At 41.0% G+C, this 22,701-nt stretch overlaps 1 protein-coding gene across 16 annotated transcripts in view; it reads left to right on the plus strand.

Annotated features, from left to right (window-relative positions):
- AHI1 (Abelson helper integration site 1) overlaps positions 1-22,701 on the plus strand; it is a 219,105-nt gene that overhangs the window by 173,425 nt on the left and 22,979 nt on the right. For 12 of the 16 annotated variants that reach the window (XM_025294490.3, XM_044924197.2, XM_006059263.4 and 9 more), the window contains 2 exons: positions 3,308-3,470; positions 6,834-6,934. In XM_025294490.3, the coding sequence (XP_025150275.3) occupies positions 3,308-3,470; positions 6,834-6,934 (264 nt within the window). Of the gene's footprint in view, positions 1-948; positions 988-3,307; positions 3,471-6,833; positions 6,935-21,265; positions 21,527-21,870; positions 21,934-22,701 lie in introns of those variants that run through there. The other 4 variants (XM_006059269.4, XM_006059270.4, XM_006059272.4 and 1 more) reach the window with 4 other exon arrangements.

A 22,701-nucleotide genomic window follows, 5' to 3' on the forward strand; every position in this document is an offset into this window, starting at 1 on the left:
ACTGCCGCCCACATGTGGGCTGTTGGCATGTGAAACACACTGAGTTCTCAGTGGACAGCAATTTTTCACCTAAGTGTCAGTAATGGTGTGACAAAACAGGGCAGCTTTAGGGAATGTAGTCTCTGTCCTAAGGGTGGTAGTTGCGGAGTTTAGCGATGAGGACATTGTTTCTACATCAGGAGATAGATTACAAGGGTGTGGAACACAGTGCCTTTAGCTGGGTGCCAATGAGGTATTGCCAGTTTGCAATACCATAAGAGATTGGTGAAGAAGGCTGAGCGCCGAAGAATTGATGCTTTTGAACTGTAGTGTTGGAGAAGACTCTTGAGAGTCCCTTGGACTGCAAGGAGATCCAACCAGTCCATTCTGAATGAGATCAGCCCTGGGATTTCTTTGGAAGGAATGATGCTAAAACTGAAACTCTAGTACTTTGGCCACCTCATGTGAAGAGTTGACTCATTGGAAAAGACTCTGATGCTGGGAGGGATTGGGGGCAGGAGGAGAAGGGGACGACAGAGGATGAGATGGCTAGATGGCATCACTGACTCGATGGACATGAGTTTGAGTGAACTCCGGGAGTTGGTGATGGACAAGGACGCCTGGCATGCTGTGATTCATGGGGTCGCAAAGAGTCGGACACGACTGAGCAACTGAACTGAACTGAACTGAAGAGGTTGGTAACTCGTGATTCGCTTGACATCGTCAGCTTATGTGACTGTATTCTGTTTTAGTTGGCCAGAGCTGCTGTAACATAGACAGGGTACTTAAACAACAAAAGTGTATTTGCTCACAGTTCTAGAGGCTAGAAGTCCAAGATCCAGTAGCTGGCCAGGCTGGTTCCTCGTAGCCTCTCTCCTTGCCATGCAGACGGCCACATTTTCACTGTGTCCTCAAGGGGACTTTTTCTCAGTGCACGTGTGCTCATGGTATCTCTTCCTCTTTCTACAGGCATGTCAAGATGAAGAACAATAGGAACAAATCCCCAGGCAGGTTCTGGGACAGGGTCTCAGGTGTCATGAAAGGGGCACAGTGGGCCTGCAGGTGACCCAGGGGTCAGTCTTCCCAGCACAGCCAACTGCCCATGTGCTGCTGTCCAAAAATGTGCCTTGTCTCTCGTGAGTGGTGAGGGTATCATGTCCCTCATCCTGTCCTCTGCTGCTTCTTTCCCATGTTCGATACTAGACAAAGATGGCCTATACGTGTATTTCGTTTAAAAAAAAAAAAAAGAAAGAAAAAATCATGAGTTTAAATCCTGATTCTACCACTTACTAGTTCACTATAAGCAAGTTACTAAATTTCTCTGTATATCAAATTTCTCATTTATGAAACTGAAATAAGACTGTCTGCCCTCAACAGGATTGTCACAAAGGTTGAGTAAGAAAATTCACATAAGCAGCTGGCAAGGGACCCAGCACATGGCATGCACATTTTAATTAGCTTTCCGCTTCTGTGATAGGGCAACACAGGAGAATTCAGGAGAAGAGGTTTGGAGAAGGAGGAATGGAGGAAAAAATTAAGTCCCACTTGTACATGAGTGAGTTGGCATCAATGTACTGAAAGTTACAAAAGATTTGTCAGCTTTAAACAATATCCTACATAATAGGTTGTAAACTAGGGCCTATGCGAAGCAGTACAATAGGAATTGTATTTTTACCATTTAATTTAATTATCATTACTGCCCTTGTATTGTATATCATTAGTACCCTTATATTGTATAGTGACAGCAGTCAATTCCAAATGTATCCATTAAAATCTTCTGGTTCATTTGTTAATAAATATTTTAAATTAATTAAAGGCACCACAAAGAGTTTTATAAGCTGTTATGGAATTCCTAGCTTCCCATGGCCCATACTGTAAGTCTGAACCTTCCAGCATGTATGATCTGGCACCTACTTACTCCTGAACCCTCGGCTTTCCCACTTTCTATCCAGATTCTTCCCTCTAATGCCAAACTCCCACCATATTGAACTACTTGGGATTTCTGTTCCCTGGACTCTCACACATGGGGTTCAGTGCCTGGGACATACTTTTCCATCTTTTCATCTGGCTATTTCCTGATTATCTGTCATTCTCGGCAAAGCCTAAGCAAGGTTCCTCTTCTAGAAGTTATCCTATTTATCACTGTACGTTCACAGAACCAGGCACATTAGGATTTCAGTAAATACTTGTTAGGTGAATAAATAAGTACTCAACCTAAATGCTATGAGTCGGACACAACTGAGCGACTTCACTTTCACTTTTCACTTTCATGCATTGGAGAAGGAAATGGCAACCCACTCCAGTGTTCTTGCCTGGAGAATCCCAGGGATGGGGGAGCTGGGTGGGCTGCCATCTGTGGGGTCGCACAGAGTTAGACATGACTGAAGCAACAGCAGCAGCAGCAGCAACCTAAATGCAAAGGGTTGTAATGATAGTTTTCCATTACATTATACTTGTATAGCCTATAAGTTTTCAACTTCTATTTGCATAGGGAAAAAGTGGAAGTAGTCTATTCTTTATATTATATTATGTCCTGCTTTATACACTGCATCATGTCTGAAGTGGGTTGAGGTTTGCTTCCTTCTTGTAACTGCTGTAAGGGATTTGTAGATGCCTCTGCAGCCATTCATTTTGAATTTGGTTTTTCAAAAGAAAAAAGAATCAAGTATAATGACTACTGTAACGTAACAGAGAAAGAGGGTTCTCATAGGAAGGCCTTTCCTCTTAAATTTGTGACTCTTGAAAATAAGCATATCAAGGTATTTTTAAAGGTAGATTTAGATTGTTGATATAAAATACCAGAAAAAAATGGTATTTGTATAGAAATACATCACAAAAAGATACATTGACAGTAAACCCAAATGATCACAATGAAATTATGTAATCTGGTTGTTCCATTGCATTTTTCCTATTTTATAGAAGTGTTGACCTTCTGGAGATTTTTTTTTCTCTGATGCCTCTGCTTAGCACAGGGAATGGGACCAAATGTAGAATGAAACAATTCTAACAGTGAATGATGTGTGAGCTTCTTTTTTTTTATTTGCTTCACAAGTAATTTACTTAAAAAAAAAATTAACATCTGCTATTTTGAAGCTAATCTTAGTGTATTGAATGCTCGTAACCATTTCTCAATCCCGCAGCCTTTTATCTTGCTTCTCCTGCTGTGTTCCCACCACCCCTGATCCCATTAGCAAACCTTGAGACAGCCTCAGACTCACCAAAGTACTGCTTTGGTTTCAGCTGTTCTTCTGCAAGAGGAAGTGAATGTTGGGGGTTTTCTCTGTGGTACAGTTGTGATAAAGCTGTGGTGGTCTTATCTCTCCCTTAGGTAGTGGCTCTTTATGACTACACAGCGAATCGATCAGATGAACTAACCATCCATCGCGGAGACATTATCCGAGTGTTTTTCAAAGATAATGAAGACTGGTGGTATGGCAGCATAGGAAAGGGACAGGAAGGTTATTTTCCAGCTAATCATGTGGCTAGTGAAAGTAAGTTTTATGCTCCCTTCCTGGTTTACTAATATGGTATAACTGATAGTCCCAGATTTTATCATCTTCTGCTCTTTAACTTGCTGTCTTGTTACTTTTGCATATGTTTACCAATGGGGTATTGCTCTTCATTCTCATGTTGCAAAAAAAAAAAAAAAAAAAGAGGGGGGCATTAGTACACTCAAAAGCTATGACATTCTGAGATTGGAATGCCAGCTTCATGGACTTCCCATCCCAGGGGACCTGCCCATCTTGCTACCAACCTCCTTCAGCCCCTCTTCCTGGCCACCTGCTGCACACACACTGACGTCACCCTTCCTCCTGCCACTCCTAGGTTGACAGGCACCTAAGAACCTCTAGTTCCTCAACTCCCATTCTTTTTACGTTGTATCCCCAGGCTTAACTGGCACCTGATCAAAAAAAAAAGAAAAAAAAAGGCTGCAATAGATTGTTCCATTCTCAAGTAAATTAAGCCCTCATTTGTGAAAGGAAAAAGAAATGAGCTGGAGAAGAAATTCTAAATCCAAGTTTCTGAAAGCTGCAGATTTACTACCAGGCCTTGAGAGAAGAAAATAGAAGTAACACAGACAGCTTGAAAACAAAGGGTAAAGACTATGAAGCAAGGGGAGAGCGTAGCAGCACTTCTTCAGAAAAACATGTCCCCATTGGTTGTCAACTCGCTGTGGGGTAGGAAAAGCAGAATGCTCAGGGGTCAGGAGAACTGAGCACTAATCCTGGCATCACAGCTAAAACTGCCATGCCTCTGTTTCTTCCCACAGAACAAGGAAGTCAAACTCCATCATCTCTAAGCTTTCTTCCAGAAACACTAAAATCATATAGTTCTGTTAATTAAAAATAGAATAGAGGCAGCCAAGAGAACACTCTCCATTTTGAATGTTTACCAAGTCTTTTGTTTCTGCAAAATAATTATTAAAATAATAGTTGGTTTGGGGCTAGTCTCTGAAACTCCATTCAGTCCAAACTATGGCTGAACAAAAGCACTATTAATTTCTAACTTCAGTTCTAAATTTTTAAAGGAAAAGAAAGAAAGGAAAGGAGGAAGAATTTCTTCCATGAATCCTGGGTGCTGGGGGCTAGGCCCAGCCAGATAAAATTATTTCTCTTGGGGCACCACCTTCCAGTTCTGCACCCAGCCCTTCCCATGGCTCCCTACCCAAGAGCCCTGAATCTCACTGTAACTCCTTCCCCTCCCTTGTTTATCTGCAGCTTTCAGCAAACTCCTCCCCTCCAAAGTGCTAAGTGTCTCGAAAATTACCCACTTTTCTCTCCCATAAAAAAATTCTTAATTTCCTTTGTGCCATGGTTTTAATTCTTTTTCTCTGAGCATTAAACAGCTAATGACTCTTAAACTCTATCTGAAATATACTTCTATGTTTAAAGGAGAAAAGTTAAGGCAGTGTGGAAGGAAGAAATCTGGAGACAGGTTAATTCCCAGGCCTCTCCCCTCCACTCAGCACTTCTCACTTCCCGGTCATCTCAGACATCCAGGTGGCTCCCCTCACCTCCCAGTGATGGCTTCCCACAGGACCATCAGCTGGAATTTTGCAGGGGTAGCTGCTGTTTTTAAACCAAGAGCTTCCTGCACAGTCCTAGTCACTCTGGAGAATATCTTTCATTTTAACTAGATATTATAATCAGTTTTTTCTTCCAGATACAAGTGGAAACATTTAAAGTATTTTTCCACTTGATGGTATAAAATGATTGTGTATGTCCAGGCAGGAGGGTATTAGATGGTAACTTTAGAATCTAATTAGTTTGCAGAAATAACCTCTTAGGTTTGCAAATATTGAAAAACTATAGATATTTGATCCACGGGGGATTACAGATTCAATAAAACTTGGTTTTCTCCCATAAGAACCAAAGTGGGACTTACAAAGCATACTACAGTAGCCAGGCTTGATGGCTGTGTGCAGAAAGCAGTTCCATGTCTCAGGAAGTGGATGTCCTTCTGATGCCGTGATTCCTTATTGTACCCCAGAATAATTGATGGGGTTTTTTTGGCATTAGTCATTGCTTATTGAGAAAGACTTGCAAAGGCCAGAACAAACAAAAAGTTTTCAGAAAACCTGAGAATATGACTGAATTCTCAGTTCATCAGGCGATCTTTTCCTTTCCTTTTATCCTGCTTTTTACCTGAATGTAACAAAAACTCACCTGCCCAGTTTTAACATTCAAGGAAAAATGACTGTCAGCAGCATATTCCACTCTGAAAATAGTAGGAGAAATTCTCCTTTATCCAAAACCAGTTATACAAAGCAGATGCTCTGAGGGAGCGTGTGTATGTGTGTGTACATACACACATAACCTCTTTCATCCATTCAGTTGAAAGCCCTATCCAATAAGAGAATGATATAATAGAAGACATTGGTATCTTGTTATCACAAAGGACATTTCCCTTGTGTCTTAAGCCACTGGAAAGGGAAATTAGATCAGCCTCCATTAATCACATGTAACATCCTTTCCAGTAAGAGACAAACCCATAATAAAATCAACCCATACACAAAGCCCATCAATGTAGCTCATAATTTTAGAATTTTGATCAGGTACAATTTTGGTTCAATTTTGAACTCGTTGTCTCAATTCAGAGTTGCCCATCATTTAACCAAAACAGATTTCCTTTTTAGCCTTTTAAAATTCCCACATAACACCACCATGCATATACGTGGATTATACAGATTATAACTTTCGATTATAAGAACCTTAGACCGAACACCGTGAGTAGATTCTTTGTCATACATACTCCCAGTCCCATGTTTGTTTATCTCATACCATATTTGCAAATTATCCTTTATCCACCTCCGCCTGGCAAAATCCTGCCTATTTTTTAGTCTGACAAACCTGCCGCTTTTTCCATTAAGCATTTACCATCTCCACATCAGAACTTGTCTTTGTTACTGTCTCTCTTCGGAACAATATCACACTTTGTTGTATATTGCAGTTCATTGTGAACACATCTGTCTCTGACTACATTGTAAGCTCCTTGAGAGCAAAGACTGTCCTTGGTCATCTTGCTGTATGATCTTGCATATAGCAGGTTCTCGGTAAATGTGTATTAAGATAAAACGAAATAAGCAGCTGCATGACCGCACACATAGTCAGTAAAAATGAGACTTCCTCCATTTCTGAAACCTGCTGATCAAGACTTGCCGATCATAAGTTGTGCTCTTTGGATAACGAAGACTGTGAGTCGGCTTAATGAAAAGTGCTGGGTCAGCTTATTGTGACACCAAGGAAGTGAATAGCAGTGTCTGTAGTTGCATGTCTGCTCCTCCCCATTGTTGTTTTGCCCCCATGGAACGGTGCTCCTCAATTTGATGATGTGAATTCTTTGTTCCATTCTAGCACTCTACCGAGAATTGCCTCCAGAGGTAAAGGAGCGATCCCCTCCTATAACCCCTAAGGAGAAAGCCAAAATGGAAAAAGCTTTTCCAGCTCCACAGAAGGTAAATGTTTTCGAGTATATGTATTCCATGTACTTTGATTTTCACCCTGTCTGGATGAAATAGTACTTCATTTTTCATGCTTCTACCCTTCATTGTTTATATTATTATTTCTTCTAATATTGCCCCCAACATTATGAAATATATAAGGCAAATCTTTACTATAGCCATTTTCCAGATAAGGAAACTGAGGAGGCTCAGAGAGATTAAAGTAGACCCCCGAGTCACAGCCCAAGTGATAGGATGCGAACCCAAAGTGGAACTTGTAGCTTTTAGTGTCGTGCTGTTTGCACTCAGTGCGTATTTCTGTAGCCGTGACACTGACGCTGTCAGCAGCCTCGCCTGAGGGGCACCTTTATGCAAAAAGCACTGGGCCCGCAGAATAAGGATGCTCTATCTTCCTAGAGTATTCCTCTTACTTGTGCGTAATTTTAAATGTTTTCAGGTTAAAATAAATATGGATACATAATCAGCCAGAGAAATGTCATGATTTTTTAGCCTGTGCGATCAACTCCTTAAGGATATCAGGCAGAATTCTGATGCGGGTAGTGCTTTGGTAGAAAAGTTTATAAGCACTGTACCACCGTCTATATTACTTATTTAACTTATTATATGACATAAACTCTTACCTTAGGCTGAGTAACTTTGGTTCTTTTTGACTCCATAAATTGGCAGGCATGTACATGTATATAAATATATATATATATATACACACACACACACATATATATAAACAAATACCATGCCATGATAGGCTTTCTGACAGTTGAACCTGTCGTGTGTTTTTCTGCCATTCATTCTGTATTTGTTGAGTGCTTACTTCTGTGCTAAGCACGCTTTAGTCCTCACTGAAACAAGACTGAGTAGCCAAGGCGCCTGCCCTTGAGGAGCCTACAGGCTGATGGGTGAGACCTCTGCAAGCAGGTGATTTCAGCAGACTATGGTGGGAGCTATAATGAAGATCTAATCCTCTACAATATGCCCTAGGGAGTCCAGGAAGAGTTCCCGGAGGAAGCCAGGCTTGAGCTGAGGCTTATAGGATGAAAAAGGATGTGCTAGGTAAATGATCTTAGAAAAAACATTCTAGCAGAGGGAATAGTTTGGGTAAGGTATGGGATGGGATGGTTGTGTGTAGGGAGCACAGGGCCTGATGGAAAGAAGAGTAAGTGAAATATAGGAGCCAGGCCTAGCATGCTCTGCTCAGATGCTTAGACTGTAGCCTTCAGACAGAGGGGATTCCCTGGAGAAGGAGTGACATGTACAGATCTACAGGATAAAAATACCATTCCGGTGACAGCATGGTGGTTGGATTAGTGGGAGCTGGGAAATTGGTGAAGAAGCCATTGAAAACAATACAGAAAAACCTGAACTACTAGAGATGTAGGGCAGGTGTCACAAGGTAAAGTTGGCAGGATTTTATGATTGATTAGATATGATTAATTAAGTTGGAATCTAGGATTATGCTAAGGCTTATTATACAGCTACATGGATAGTGGTACCACAGAAATAATAAAGGAATAAGGAGAATTTGGGGAGTTACAGAAAGGGAATGTTGGGAGTAGGATGTGATGAGTTGTTATAGATATCTTGATTTGTTAGTGGTGTCTCTAGGGCTCTCAGATAGAAATATTCACTGGGGAGCTAGTAATTCAGGACTGGAATTTGAGAGATGGTAGAGCTTCAGAATAAAATGAGGGAGTTAATATATTCATTGAATTGTATGAAGAAAGTTGAAGTTTGTAATAAAGGAGATAGCATAGAGCAGAGAGTTCTGAGAGAAGGCAGTCAAGGACAGAATCCCAGCTGAACACTAACTAGGATTTAAGGGACAGTCAGGTGAAGGGCTTCCCTTGTGGCTCAACTGGTAAAGAATCCACCCGCAATGCAGGAGACCTGGGTTTGATCCCTGGGTTGGCAAGATCCCCTGGAGAAGGGAAAGGCTACCAACTCCAGTATTCTGGCCTGGACAATTCCATGGACTGTGTAGTCCATGGGGTCGCAAAGAGTTGGACACAACTGAGCGACTTTCACTTCACAGGTGAAGGGAAGAAGATTAAGAAAGAATAATCAAAGGAGAAAAAAGGGGAAAAAAGAAGTGGCCTGGAAGCCAGGGGGAAAGAGAGGTTCAAAGAGGGTACAGTCAAGAGTGTCGGAAACAGCTGGTCAGGTGGGGTCTCAGCATGTGGTCACCAAGGACCTGGCACGCAAGCAGTAGCGTCAGGGACTCACACTGCTGTGATGAGGGTTGATGAATAGAACAGGCCTCTGCAAGTGAACCTGTGGAAGACATTCCCAGAGCTTCACTTGAAGAAAACCAAAGTGGTGGCTAGAAGGATGACCTGGTTCCAGGAATGACTTTCTAAATACTGGAATGACATAAAAGCATATCCTGAGTTGTCAAAGCCGAGGGGACAGGTGCACATTGAAGGCAGATAAAGAAAGCACACGTGGATCTTAGCAGAAGCAGGAGCATTGGAAAGACAGGTTGATAGATTAGTCTTGGCTTAGAGCAATGGTTCTCCACCGAGGGTGATTTTTGCCTCCCAGGACACATCTGGCAATGCTTGGAGAAATTTCTGCAAATATCAGCAAGGTGAGGGGTACTACTGACGACTAGTGGGTGGGGGTCCAGATGTGGCTAAACATCATAGCATCCCCAGGACAGCCGCCTCCATAAAGGAGTGTCGTCTGGCCATGCTGAGCATAGAGCTGCTGCTGCTGCTGCTGCTAAATCGCTTTAGTCATGTCTGACTCTCTGCGACCCCATAGATGGCAGCCCACCAGGCTCCTCTGTTCCTGGGATTCTCCAGGCAAGAACACTGGAGTGGGTTGCCATTTCCTTCTCCAATGCATGAAAGTGAAAAGTGAAAGTGAAGTCGCTCATTCGTGTCCAACTCTTCGTGACCCCATGGACTGCAGCCTACCAGGCTCCTCCATCCATAGGATTTTCCAGGCAAGAGTACTGGAGTGGGGTGCCATTGCCTTCTCTGGAGCATAGAGCATTACCCCTCTAAAACAGGTAAACATAAAAGAGGATACAGGTAAGTTGATAGCGTGGAAGCTTAGAAATTGAGACTATCTCCATGTTCTCTAAAACAGGAAGGTGGGTCTGCTTCTGGTGTGAGGGTCATAGGAGTGAGACAGGAAGAATAGTGACTGTGAGAATACCTGTAATGACAGCAGGAGCAGGGCTCACTGGGGACAAATAAAGAGATTCCTGAGTAGTTCTGAGAGCTACTGTTTGAATACCGTAAAAGCCTTGGTGGCATCTTTCCGTGTTGTTGGGTTTTCCCTCAGTAATCCTCAGCATCTAGGCCTGGCAGTGGAGAAGGCAGCTTTGGTCTGATGCATAATTGGAGGTTTTGTGGGTGTGACAGAGAACAAGAGGAGAAGAGACTTGATAGCACTGGTCAAGCAGTCACAGGAGTGACCCACCACGGAGGGTCAGCCAGATCAGAAAGGACGTGGAACTGGCAGACTTAGCAAGGTTGCAGCAAGCCACCCACACCCCAGTGGCAGCATAGTGTGCAACAGGAAAGGAATTAACCAACTGAAACGATGACCTGTAAACCCAGAAGTTCTCTTGCTTATTTAATATATCAGATGCCAGGTAACTCAAAGTTATGATAAATCCACACAGTTGTGTATAAAAGCTGGAGTGAAATTGAAGGACATGTCAATAGAATTGAGCTGGTCAAGGAATTAGAGTTATTGGTTTGGCAGGTTGTTCTCTTGGACATTAAAATTCCAGGACAGTTATAAGAGTTGGGAGGAAGAGGGCACAGGTGAACCAGGAGCTGAAGTTCTTAATTCTTGTGTAAAGCAGATGTTTCAACCTTGGCTTCACATGAAAGTCACCTGAGAAATTAAAAAAAAAAAAAAAAAAAAGGCCTGTATTCACATCCACAGATAGATTTAATTGGGCTGGAATAGGGCCTTGGCATGGATAGATTGCAGAAACTTTCCAGGTGATTTTAATGTACAACCAATATTAAGAACCATTGTGTAAGAGTGACCACAAGTCTGAAGGTAAGAGCTGCAAAGATACATAAAGGATGTTATAGCCAGATGTCAAGGTATAACATAACAGCCTAAAATTAGCAGTGGAGAGCTAAGAGGAGGCCACTGTTAACTCCAGCCCCCATGGTTCATGGTTGGCTTATGTGTGAATGAACAGCTTATGTGCAGAGAATTGAAACACAAACAATTCTTGGTAAAACTCCAGTTAAAAATCCAGCAAGGATTTATGGCAATGGTTGCCTATAAGAGTATGGGGACTACAGTGGGTACAGTTGAAAGGACTGGCATGGAATTTGGCTATGGGCAGATGTCACATGTGTAATAGTATCCATTGTTTGAAATTCACCATATTTGAGAATTTAGGAAGATGCTAATAGCTTATATGCAGAGTACATCTTGAGAAACGCTGGGCTGGAAGAAGCACAAGCTGGAATCAAGATTGCTGGGAGAAATATCAATAACGTCAGATATGCAGATGACACCACCCTTATGGCAGAAAGTGAAGAGGAACTCAAAAGCCTCTTGATGAAAGTGAAAGAGGAGAGTGAAAAAGTTGGCTTAAAGCTCAACATTCAGAAAACTAAGATCATGACATCTGGTCCCATCACTTCATGGGAAATAGATGGGGAAACAGTGGAAACAGTGTCAGACTTTATTATATTTTGGGGCTCCAAAATCATAGCAGATGGTTATTGCAACCATGAAATTAAAAGACGCTTACTCCTTGGAAGGAGGGTTATGACCAACCTAGATAGCATATTCAAAAGCAGATACATTACTTTGCCAACAAAGGTCCGTCTAATCAAGGCTATGGTTTTTCCAGTGGTTATGTATAGATGTGAGAGTTGGACTGTGAAGAAAGCTGAGCACCAGAGAACTGATGCTTTTGAACCTTGGTGTTGGAGAAGACTCTTTGAGAGTCCCATGGACTACAAGGAGATCCAACCAGTCCATTCTAAAGGAAATCAGTCCTGGGTGTTCTTTGGAAGGAATGATGCTAAAGCTGAAACTCCAATACTTTGGCCACCTCATGCTAAGAGTTGACTCATTGGAAAAGACCCTGATGCTGGGAGGGATTGGGGGCAGGAGGAAAAGGGGATGACAGAGGATGAGATGGCTGGATGGCATCACCAACTCGATAGATGTGAGTTTGAGTGAACTCAGGCGGTTGTTGATGGACAGGGAGGCCTGGCGTGCTGCAGTTCATGGGGTCGCAAAGAGTCGGACATGACTGAGTGACTGAGCAACTGAACTGAACTGAATATAAATGTAACCTAAACACATACATGCAGTGAAAGCATTTATGACATCGGCATGGAGTCATCGTAACAACTAACAAGATTTGTAGTCTGTGTCAGGAACTGGGTGAGATGCTTTGAAAGACACGGCCTTTACTTGTGTTGGCTTACTGGTATTCCCACCTGTGCCTCAGGCTGAACTTTGACACTGAACCCACCTTGGTGTGTTCCTCTCCAACAACCTTGAGCTACTTGTGCCTCAGCCAGAGGAGTTACAAGGAACTCCGGCACTGCCTCACTGGCTGCCGCGTCCTGATGAGCCTGTGCTCCTATGGAAGGAGACCTCTTCCCTGCCTCTGAGACTCCCTGGCTCTCACTGCCTGTGCCGCTCCTTTGCTTAGCAGAGCTTGCCGCACCGTAGTCTCAGTCTAGACTGTAACTGATTTTTTAAATTGTGTGTGCCTTGTCTTCTCACAGACTGATCTTCATGCTGGAAATAGACCTTTATATTATATCCCAGCGGACCTTCAGATACCCCACTTGACCTTTGAGATCTGCTTCAGGCTATCCCACTGCTGCCCAAACCCTAATTCTGGCAGATCCAAAGAACTTGTAGATGTGCACGTAAAACACTTAAAAACATAAATAGGTAGAGTAAGGATATGTAAGAGGCTAGGAATACATTTAGGAAAAGAAGGAGAAAAATTCTCCTGGAGAAGATGGAGCTCAAATAAGGCTTTAAGGCTTAAGATACAAGGATTTCTTTTGTTGAAGAACATAATTTGATCTACTTTATCTGAATCCATGTATTAGACTACCAACCAACCAGTGAAGTTGCTCAGTCATGTCTGACTCCTTGCGACCCCATGGACTGTAGCCTACCAGGCTCCTCCATCCATGGAATTTTCCAGGCAAGAGTACTGGAGTGGGTTGCCACGTCCTTCTCCAGGGTATCGTCCCAACTCAGGGATTGAACCCAGGTCTCCCACATTACAGGCAGTCGCTTTACTGTCTGAGCCACTAGAATCTTACATATATGTATTTGTCTTCACATGTAGAACGTACCACATGAATAGTCAGACAGTGTTTTACGTCCCTTTTGGAGAAAGTATAAAAAATGATCTAAGCTTATGTGAGAAGTCCCCAGGAAACGTTAATGCTGTCCCAGGTAACCCAAATGCCTTGGGTATACTCTTGAGTCATGATGCAAACAGCCAGCCCTTGAGAAATGTGCATCTGGGCTTCCTTAGCACCTGGCAGAGTTGCATTTCTTCAGTTTAGTTTCTTTATCAGAGTATGTATGGTTTGATTTTATCAAGATCCTGCCTTATAAACCTACCACAAATTCTATCAGATGTTTAATTTCATGTGCAAGTTTTATTTTTATTATCATATATGAGATAAGTTTTTTCTTAAAAAGAAAAAAGGACATGAAAAATGATCTCTGATAAGCGACTAGAATTGGGGGCGAGTTGGAGAGTGCGTCCTGAGTTCATAGAACTATAGAATTAGTGACATGGAAGGAACCTTAGAGATCCACCCTGGTGATTCTAGTCAGCTCCTTTTTGTAGATGAGGAAATCAAGATAGATCCAGAAAGGTTATAAGGAGTTCGTTCAGAACAACCCTGCTGGTAGGAGCCCAGCCTCCGTGCTCTCAGGCCAGTACCCTTTGTCCTCCACGTCTAGTCAGCAACACAGGCAGACAGCTGTTACCTGCGCAGCTAGCCGCGTTTTGCGTTACATCACCTTTTTTAAATATTATAGCCAATATTATTGGCTGTGCTGGGTCTTTGTTGCTACCCAGGCTTTTCTCTAGCTGTGAAGAGCAGGGGCTACTCCCTAGTTGCTGTGAGCAGGCTTCTCGTTGTGGTGGCTTTGCTTGTTGAGGAGTAAAGGCTCTAGGGTGTGTAGGCTTCAGTAGTTGTGGCCCATGGGCTCAGTGGTTGCAGCTCCCAGGCTCTGGAGTGCAAGCTCAATGGTAGTGGCACAGGGGATTAGTTGCTTTGCAGCGTGTGTGATCTTCCTGGATCAAGGATCTAACTGATGTCTCCTTTATGGGCAAGTGGATTTTTTACCACTGAACCACCAGGGAAGCCCTCACACTGCATTTTTACATTCCTTTTTATGTTTGTTTCATTGTACCCTTTCTTCATGTGGAAGCCTTTAGAATCATATTGTCTGTCCTTCTTAAGAAAAAAAGGAAAGAAACCCCTTCAATAGTTTTTTTTTTTTAATTTCTATTCAAACTATAGAATAAGAAGTAAAATTATACCATTTGGCAGCTGCTAAATCTTCTAAGTCCTTCCAAGTGGAACACACCTGCTGTGTCGCTCAGTGTACCAGATACCTTCCAACATTTCGTCTGGTTCATTGAAGTGTTGGCAGGTGATGGCAGCATTTGGCTTTTCCTCTGCAAGAGGAGAGGATGAGTCTTGTTCATTACACTCCACAAATGGCCAGAGATTCCCCAAATTAACATGTACCACGGGGGTATAGGAGAATGTTTTCTCAAGCTCATTCTAGAAAATCTTCGCTGTAGTGTGCTGTAAATTTACATCTTATAGAAGGAAGAGTACTGGTGCTATCAGGGAGAAAAGCAACTCAGGAGGTTTGGGAAAACAGAAGTGCTGACAACTTTCATTTGTGTTTATACTGTGAACTCTTTAGGCTTTTTATTTTTGCTAGCCTAAGTACTAACCTACATCATTCATGTATTAGTGGAGGAAAGCTGTTGAAAAAGTTCCTTTTGTAAAATTTTTATTTATACTATAAAAGTAATATATACTCATAGTTTTAAAAATCCAAACAATAGAGAATAGTGTAAATGAAAGATAAAATTCCTTTATCCTGCTAACATTCATCTTCACTCTGTTTCTTGCATACCCTGTTAAAGATGTTATCTGAATATATGAATACATGTCTGTTCATGTCTGTTCTTTGTTTTGATGAAACTAGGATCATAATATTTTTATTTCACCAATATATCTTGGACATCTTTTTTAATTAATTTTTTTGAAGTATAGTTGGCATACAACGTTAGTTTCAGACATGCGACATGGTGATTCAACATTTAAATATATTATGAAGTGATCACCACAGTAAATCTAGTAACCATCTGTCACTATACAAAATTATTATAATCTTATTGACTATATTCCTTATGCTGTAATTTATTTCGTAAATGGAATTTTGTACCTCTTAATCCCCTTCGCCTGTTTCGCCCATCCCCCCCATGTATCTGAGCCTGTTTTTGTTTTGTTTGTTCATTTGTTTTGTCTTTTAGATTCCACATGTAAGTGAAATCATAGGATATTTGTCTTTCTCCATCTTACTTACTTCTCTTAGTATAATACCCTCTAGATCCATCCATGTTTTCACAAATCGCAAGATTTTATTCTTTTTATGTCCATTATATATACCACATCATCTTTGTCCATTCATCTGTCAGTGGACACTTAGCTTGCTTCGTATCTTGACTATTGTAAATAACGCTGCAGTGAACGTAGGGATACATACATTTTTTTTGAAATAGTGCTTGTGTTTTCTTCAGGTAAATACCCAAAAGTGGAATTGCTGAATTATATGGTGGTTCTCATTTTAATTTTTCGAGGAACCTCCCCTACTGTTTTGCCACAGTGTCTGTAAAAATTTACATTCCCACTGACAGTGCACAGAGGTTTCCTTTTCTCTGCATCCTTGCCAACACCTGCTATTTTTTGTCTTTTTGAGGATAGCAGTTCTAATGGATGTGAGGTGATATCTCATTGTGATTTTGATTTGCATTATCCTGATGACAACTGATACTGAGCATCTTTTCATGTACCCATTAGCCATCTGGATGTCTTCTTTGGAAATATATCTGATCAGATCCTCTGCCCATTTTTCAATTGGATTGTTTGTTTGTTTATATATTATTAAGATGCATGTGTTCTTTCGAATATTAACCCCCTATTGGATATATCACCAAGCTATCTACTGCCATTCAGGATGCTGCCTTTTCATTTTGTTAGTGGTTTACCTCACTGTGAAAAGCTTTTTAGTGAGATGTAATACCATTTGTTAGGGCTTTCCAGGTGGCTCGGTGGTAAGGAATCCACGTGCAATGAAGAAGGCATAGGTTCGATCCCTTAGTTGGGGAGGATCCCCTGGTGGATAAAAATGGCAACCCACTCAAGTATTCTTGCCTGGAAAATCCCATGGACAGAGGAGCTTGGTAGGCTACAGTTCATAGGGTCACAAAATACAGTCCATAGGGTCACAAAGAGTCGGACACAACTGAGCATGTAGTACATTTCTTAGTTTTTGCTTTTGTTGTCCTTGCCTGAGGAAACAGATCCAAAAATATTACTAAGACCCCTGTCAGAGTGTTTACTGCCAGTATTCTCTTTGAGGAGTTTTATGGTTTCAGGGCTTACATTTAAGTCTTTAGTTCATTTTGAGTTTTTTTTTTTTTTTTTTTTTAATAAAAATATCTAGGTATCTGTTCTTATTACCACAGGTAATTCTGTTCTTTTTATAGTTTCAAGATACTGAAATATCCAGTTATCTTTTTTTAATACCTAAAATGCCCAGGGTTTTTTTTTTTTAATTTCTGAAAGTGCTTAGTTCTCTTCTTTTTTTTTTAATTTCTAAAAAATGAAACCTATGATAAAAGAGTACCTTCTAATATCAGTAAATTGTCAATGTTAACACAACCAATTATGTTTTAGTGTAAGTGCCAGGCATATAGTAACAGTTATGCATAGGAATATTAGATTATTTCTATGAATGTGGAGAAATTACTGTGACGTTTTATGTCTTTCTCTAAAAACTCATTAAATGAATAATAGTTATTTTTTTATTCCAAGATAATTGTTAAAATATCCATCATAGCTCATCTCTTCATGAGAGAAAAGTGTTTTAATTATTTTCAAAATTTTACTTTAGCATATAGAGTCACAGAGAGCAGGCTTGGTTAATTCAGAAGAGCTGACTTCCAAACTGAACTGCATGCTCCAGTTATATTCAGAAACAGCTGTTTTCTTGTCTAGTCCAAAATAAGAACAGAGAACCCCAAAGCATCAGATAACTCCATGGTAGTTCCTCTTCCAGCCAAACACATGCACACAGAATTTTACATTGATAATTCTGTCAACCTATCAGGAAAATAGTAGGCAGTGAATAAGTTGCCTTTGGTGTACATGTTTGTGCCTTTTTCTACGAAATATCTAACTTCTATTTACCCTCTTCATCCCCAAAGTAGACTGTTTATTAAAGCCTGGATTAATTATGCTCTGTATCACTGTTTTTAAAAATCACTTCATATAGAAAAAAATTTTCCATTTACTTCTCCTTGTAACAGAAGTATATCCATATTATTCCTAAACATAGGAATTATATGATTTTATTACTGTGCTGATGTCCAATAGCAAATTTATAGTAGACAGTGGTAGATTTTTCCAGCTACCTAAAAGTTAGTTAATATACACTGAATCATTGAATACAATCATAACACAACTGAAGCGACTTAGCAGCAGCAGCAATGCTAAAGAATAAAATCAATTTACATCTTTTTCACTTTAGTAATTTATTTGTCAAAGAAAATACAGTTGATTAAACCTCTAATTTATTATATCAGATAGATAAAAATTACTATATGCTTGATTCACTTTAAAATTCAGGGTATATTTGAACTTTTCTTTCTTTATCTGAAGAGAACTAAGTCAAAATTTTAACTTATAAGTAAATAAGCATTCAAGTGCTTGTTGGTGTCCCATAAAGAATCTCAGTGCAGACACTGATATTTCTTTTTCTCACCATAATTTGGTTCAGTAACTTATAAATATTTAAAGGAAAAAGATGTCAATTGTTTAAAAAAAAAAAAAGTGTTATTTACATTTGAAAAATATATTTAGTCTAGAGAGATTTGATGCCCTGTAAAGAAAGTGAGTGGACGACTTCCTTGGTGGTTCAGCGGATGAGAATCTACCTGCCAATGCTGGGGACACATGTTCGATCCCTGGTCTGGGAAGAGCCCACATGCCACGAGGCAGCTAAGCCGGGGGGCCACAACTACTGGAGCCTGTGCTCTAGAGCCCCCGAGCCGCAGGTGTCGTGCGCCTGGAGCCTGTGCACCACAATGAGAAGCCTGTGCACCACACTGAAGAATAGCCCCTACTTATCTCAACTGGAGAAAGTGAGCACACAGCCACAAAGACCCAGAGCAGTCAAAAATAAATACATAAATGATTTTTAAAAAAAAGGAAAGTGAGTGGGATCCCGCATGATATTACAGCAGCAAAGCCAGTGTGAGTCTCCTCACAAGCTCAGATTCGACTCCCAATAATAAAGTCCCTAAACGTTCTCCATACCATTTCTGTCCTTTATTGAGCCCATCTTTGCATGAAATGTTCCCTTGGTATCTCTGATTTTCTTGAGGACATCTCTAGTCTTTCCAATTCTATTGTTTTCCTCTATATCTTTGCATTGATTGCTGAGGAAGGCTTTCTTATCTCTCCTTGCTATTCTTTGGAACTCTGCATTCAGATGCTTATATCTTTCCTTTTCTCCTTTGCTTTTCGCTTCTCTTCTTTTCACAGCTATTTGTAAGGCCTCCCCAGACAGCCATTTTGCTTTTTTGCATTTCTTTTTGCTGGGCATGGTCTTGATCCCTGTCTCCTGTACAATGTCGCAAACCTCCGTCCATAGTTAATCAGGCATTCTATCTATCAGATCTAGGCCCTTAAATCTATTTCTCACTTCCACTGTATAATCATAAGGAATTTGTTTTAGGTCTTACCTGAATGGTCTAGTGGTAGTGGACATGGAACAACAGACTGGTTCCAAATAGGAAAAGGAGTACGTCAAGGCTGTATATTGTCACCCTGCTTATTTAACTCATATGCAGAGTACACCAGGAGAAATGCTGGGCTGGAAGAAGCACAAGCTGGAATCAAGATTGCCGAGAGAAATATCAATAACGTTAGATATGTATATGACACCACCCTTTTGGCAGAAAGTGAAAAGGAACTAAAAAGCCTCTTGATGAAAGTGAAAGAGGAGAGTGAAAAAGTTGGCTTAAAGCTCAACATTCAGAAAACGAAGATCATGGCATCCGGTCCCATCACTTCATGGGAAATAGATGGGGCAACAGTGGAAACAGTGTCAGACTTGATTTTTGTGGGCTCCAAAATCACTGCAGATGGTGACTGCAGCCATGAAATTAAAAGACGCTTGCTCCTTGGAAGGAAAGTTATGACCAACCTATATAGCATATTCAAAAGCAGAGACATTACTTTGCCAACAAAGGTCTGTCTAGTCAAGGCTATGGTTTTTCCAGTGGTCATGTGTGCATGTGAGAGGAGTTGGACTGTGAAGAAAGCTGAGCACCAAAGAATTGATGCTTTTGAACCTTGGTATTGGAGAAGACTCTTGAGAGTCCCTTGGACTGCAAGGAGATCCAACCAGTCCATCAGTCCTGGGTGTTCATTGGAAGGACTGATGCTAAAGCTGAAACTCCAATACGTTGGCCACCTCATGTGAAGAGTTGACTCATTGGAAAAGACTGATGCTGGGAGGGATTGGGGGCAGGAGGAGAAGGGGACGACAGAGGATGAGATGGCTGGATGGCATCACCAACTCGGTGGACATGAGTTTGGGTAAACTCCGGGAGTTGGTGATGGACAGGGAGGCCTGGCGTGCTGCAATTCATGGGATTGCAAAGAGTCGGACACGACTGAGTGACTAAACTGAACTGAGCTGAAACGTTCTCCACAGAGGAACTCTAAAAAGCTCCAGAATCTCTCTTGCCTTGCAAGAACCCGTGAAATCTTAACTCTATTGAAGGTCTGTAACAAGTTTTACTACTCATTCTCCTCTTGTACCTCTTCCGCAGTCAATGTCTGTGATGAGGGTAACTTATTGCTACTTTGGGCAGTTCTCTTAACCCTCCACAGAGTGAGACCCCACAAATTCCTTGTCCTCTTAATTTCTCTCTCCTAGATAATTGCCAGTGGTTTTAGTCTCAACCCCACAAAGTAGGTTTGGGGAATATTTCATTTTCTTGAGGGCTTCCCTGGTAGCTCAGCTGATAAAGAATCCACCTGCAATATAGGTAGTTCAATTCTTGGGTTAGAAAGATCTGCTGGTTCAATTCTTGGGTTAGGAAGATCTGCTGGTTCAATTCTTGGGTTGGGAAGATCTGCTGGAGAAGGGATAGGCTACCCACTCCATTATTCTTGGGCTTCCCTGGTGGCTCAGCTGGTGAAGAATCCACCTGCAGTGTTGGAGACCTGGGTTCAATCCCTGGGTAGGGAAGATTCCCTGGAGAAGGGAATGGCTATCCACTCCAGTATTCTGGCCTGGAGAATTCCATGGACAGAGGAGCCTGGCAGGCTACAGTCCATGAGTCACAAGGAGTCGGACATGACCGAGTGACTTTCACTTTTCACTTTCATTTTCTTTGATGTCTTCCTAACTCCCATCACTTAAAATGTGTAGAAAATAATGTAAGGGCAAAGTTGTTTTGCAGTGTAGCAACCCACTGATTATTCAACTGGTTTGAGTCTCTGAGCCCATCTCATTTTCTTATATAAATCTTCCATGGAAACTTAGTTTAGAGAATAATATAAATTCTCAATAAAGTCTTCATAATTGTTTCAATAAACCATTGATAAGTATTTGAAGGACTCACGATTCTGAGAAGGCAAGTTTAGATTCTAATCTTTGAACAATGACACACATAAAAGTATAAAATATGTGATGCTGTACTGGGGGGAACCAATGTTCTTTTTGGCGCACGCTTTCTCTGACAGTGACTTTAAGTTCTGTTTGATAGCATAATACAGTATTTGCTCTCCATGATGATATTTTCAAAAGTTAACCGTAACATCCCTCTTATAATCTGTTACAGATCTAAATTTTGAAAGATGTCATTGGGAAAACTTCCCACCAGTCATTCCAAGTTGTAAACTGCCCTTTAGATAGTGGCGGAATTGATTGCTATCACTCCCCCTGTCTTCTGACTTGACGGTCAGCATGACCTTTGTTTCAGAAGTTCTGTAATACCCTAACTCTGCTGTCCTCTTGTTTTGTCAGGCACTCCAGTGTTTCTCAGCCTGGGCACCGTTGGCATTTGGAGCCAGATAATTCTTTGTTCAGAGGGAATGTGTTGTGTATTGTAGGATGTTGAGCAGCCTTCCTGGCCTCAACCCTTTAGATTCCAGAAGCACTAACCCCCTCCAATGGTGACAATCAAAAATGTCTTCCAGACATTTTCCTTGGGGATCAAAATTACGTCACCCACACCTGAAAGCAACTGCTCTATTTTAATAGAAATATATATAATATTTTTATACATATGGTTGTATGTGTTTTTCCTCAAATTACAATTCTGATTTTAAGATCTTGATAAGGAAACTTTGCTTTTATTTTCCCATTGCCTGCAAGTATGTAAGTAGTGTTGTTGGAGTTACATACTACACAACTTAAAAACGACAGCTTCACATAAAGATGTATCCAGGTATGTGAGGCTCAGTGTGATGAATGTGTATAAAGTGTGTCAATTAAATTTATATGTCACTTGACTATCTTTTATTTCCTTTGCTTAAGAAACTTGGCCGAATGCTAATCTTTACATAAGCTGTGGAAAATTAACTATTTGCTAATGTTCTTATTGTTGCCCTCTCCTCCTCTTCATATAGTAAAGATTCTGCCTGCAGTGCAGGAGACCCAGGTTCCATCCTTGGGTCAGGAAGATCCCCTGGAGAAGGAAAGAGCTACCCTGCTTAAGTGTTCTTGCCAGGAGAATTCCATGAACAGAGAAGCCTGGAGGGCTGTAGTCTATGGGGTCACAAAGAATCAGACTTGACTAAACACACACAAAAACATGGTTCTTAATTGTTACTACTTAGCAATCCCAATAAGGTGATCCTGCTTGTCCCTGATTTTAACATGGTTCTCCAGTTGACATAAAAAGGGAAGTGTCTTTTTCTATTCGAATGTCTTTTTTTATTCTCACAAACCGTGTGTACAATGAAAGCCCTCTGAACATATTGGAACAGATTTGTTTTTTATCACTCCCTTACTAAATGTTTTAGCACTTGATGAGTCTTTTCTTTCTTTTACTTCTGTTTCTGCTTCCCCATTACTTTGGGTATGTTTAAACAGCACCCTCCTACCCACTGCTGTATCTCCCAGGAAGGAGAGAGGGTGTTTGATCAACCTCCAAAGGTTGGCATCTCATTTGTAAGAAAATGCTCTCTCCTGCCAACTTGCAGAATCACTGACCGAAAAGCAGTTTCGATCCCAAGATCACAGTAGAAAACAAGCCTGGGCCAAGACCATGAAGGCTATATATTGCCCTGTCCTTAAACTCACTGGCAGGTTCAGATCTAAATTGCACTTCAAATTGAATTTTTCCATGTGAATCATCTTATTATATGGGTCACATTTTTTATCACAACTTTTGTAATTACCTCAAATACCATGTATATTTATTTAGTCTGCTACAGCCAATAAATGTGTACCTTACA

This window comes from Bubalus bubalis, chromosome 10 (assembly GCF_019923935.1).
Source record: "Bubalus bubalis isolate 160015118507 breed Murrah chromosome 10, NDDB_SH_1, whole genome shotgun sequence".
NCBI classification, from domain to species: domain Eukaryota; kingdom Metazoa; phylum Chordata; class Mammalia; order Artiodactyla; family Bovidae; genus Bubalus; species Bubalus bubalis.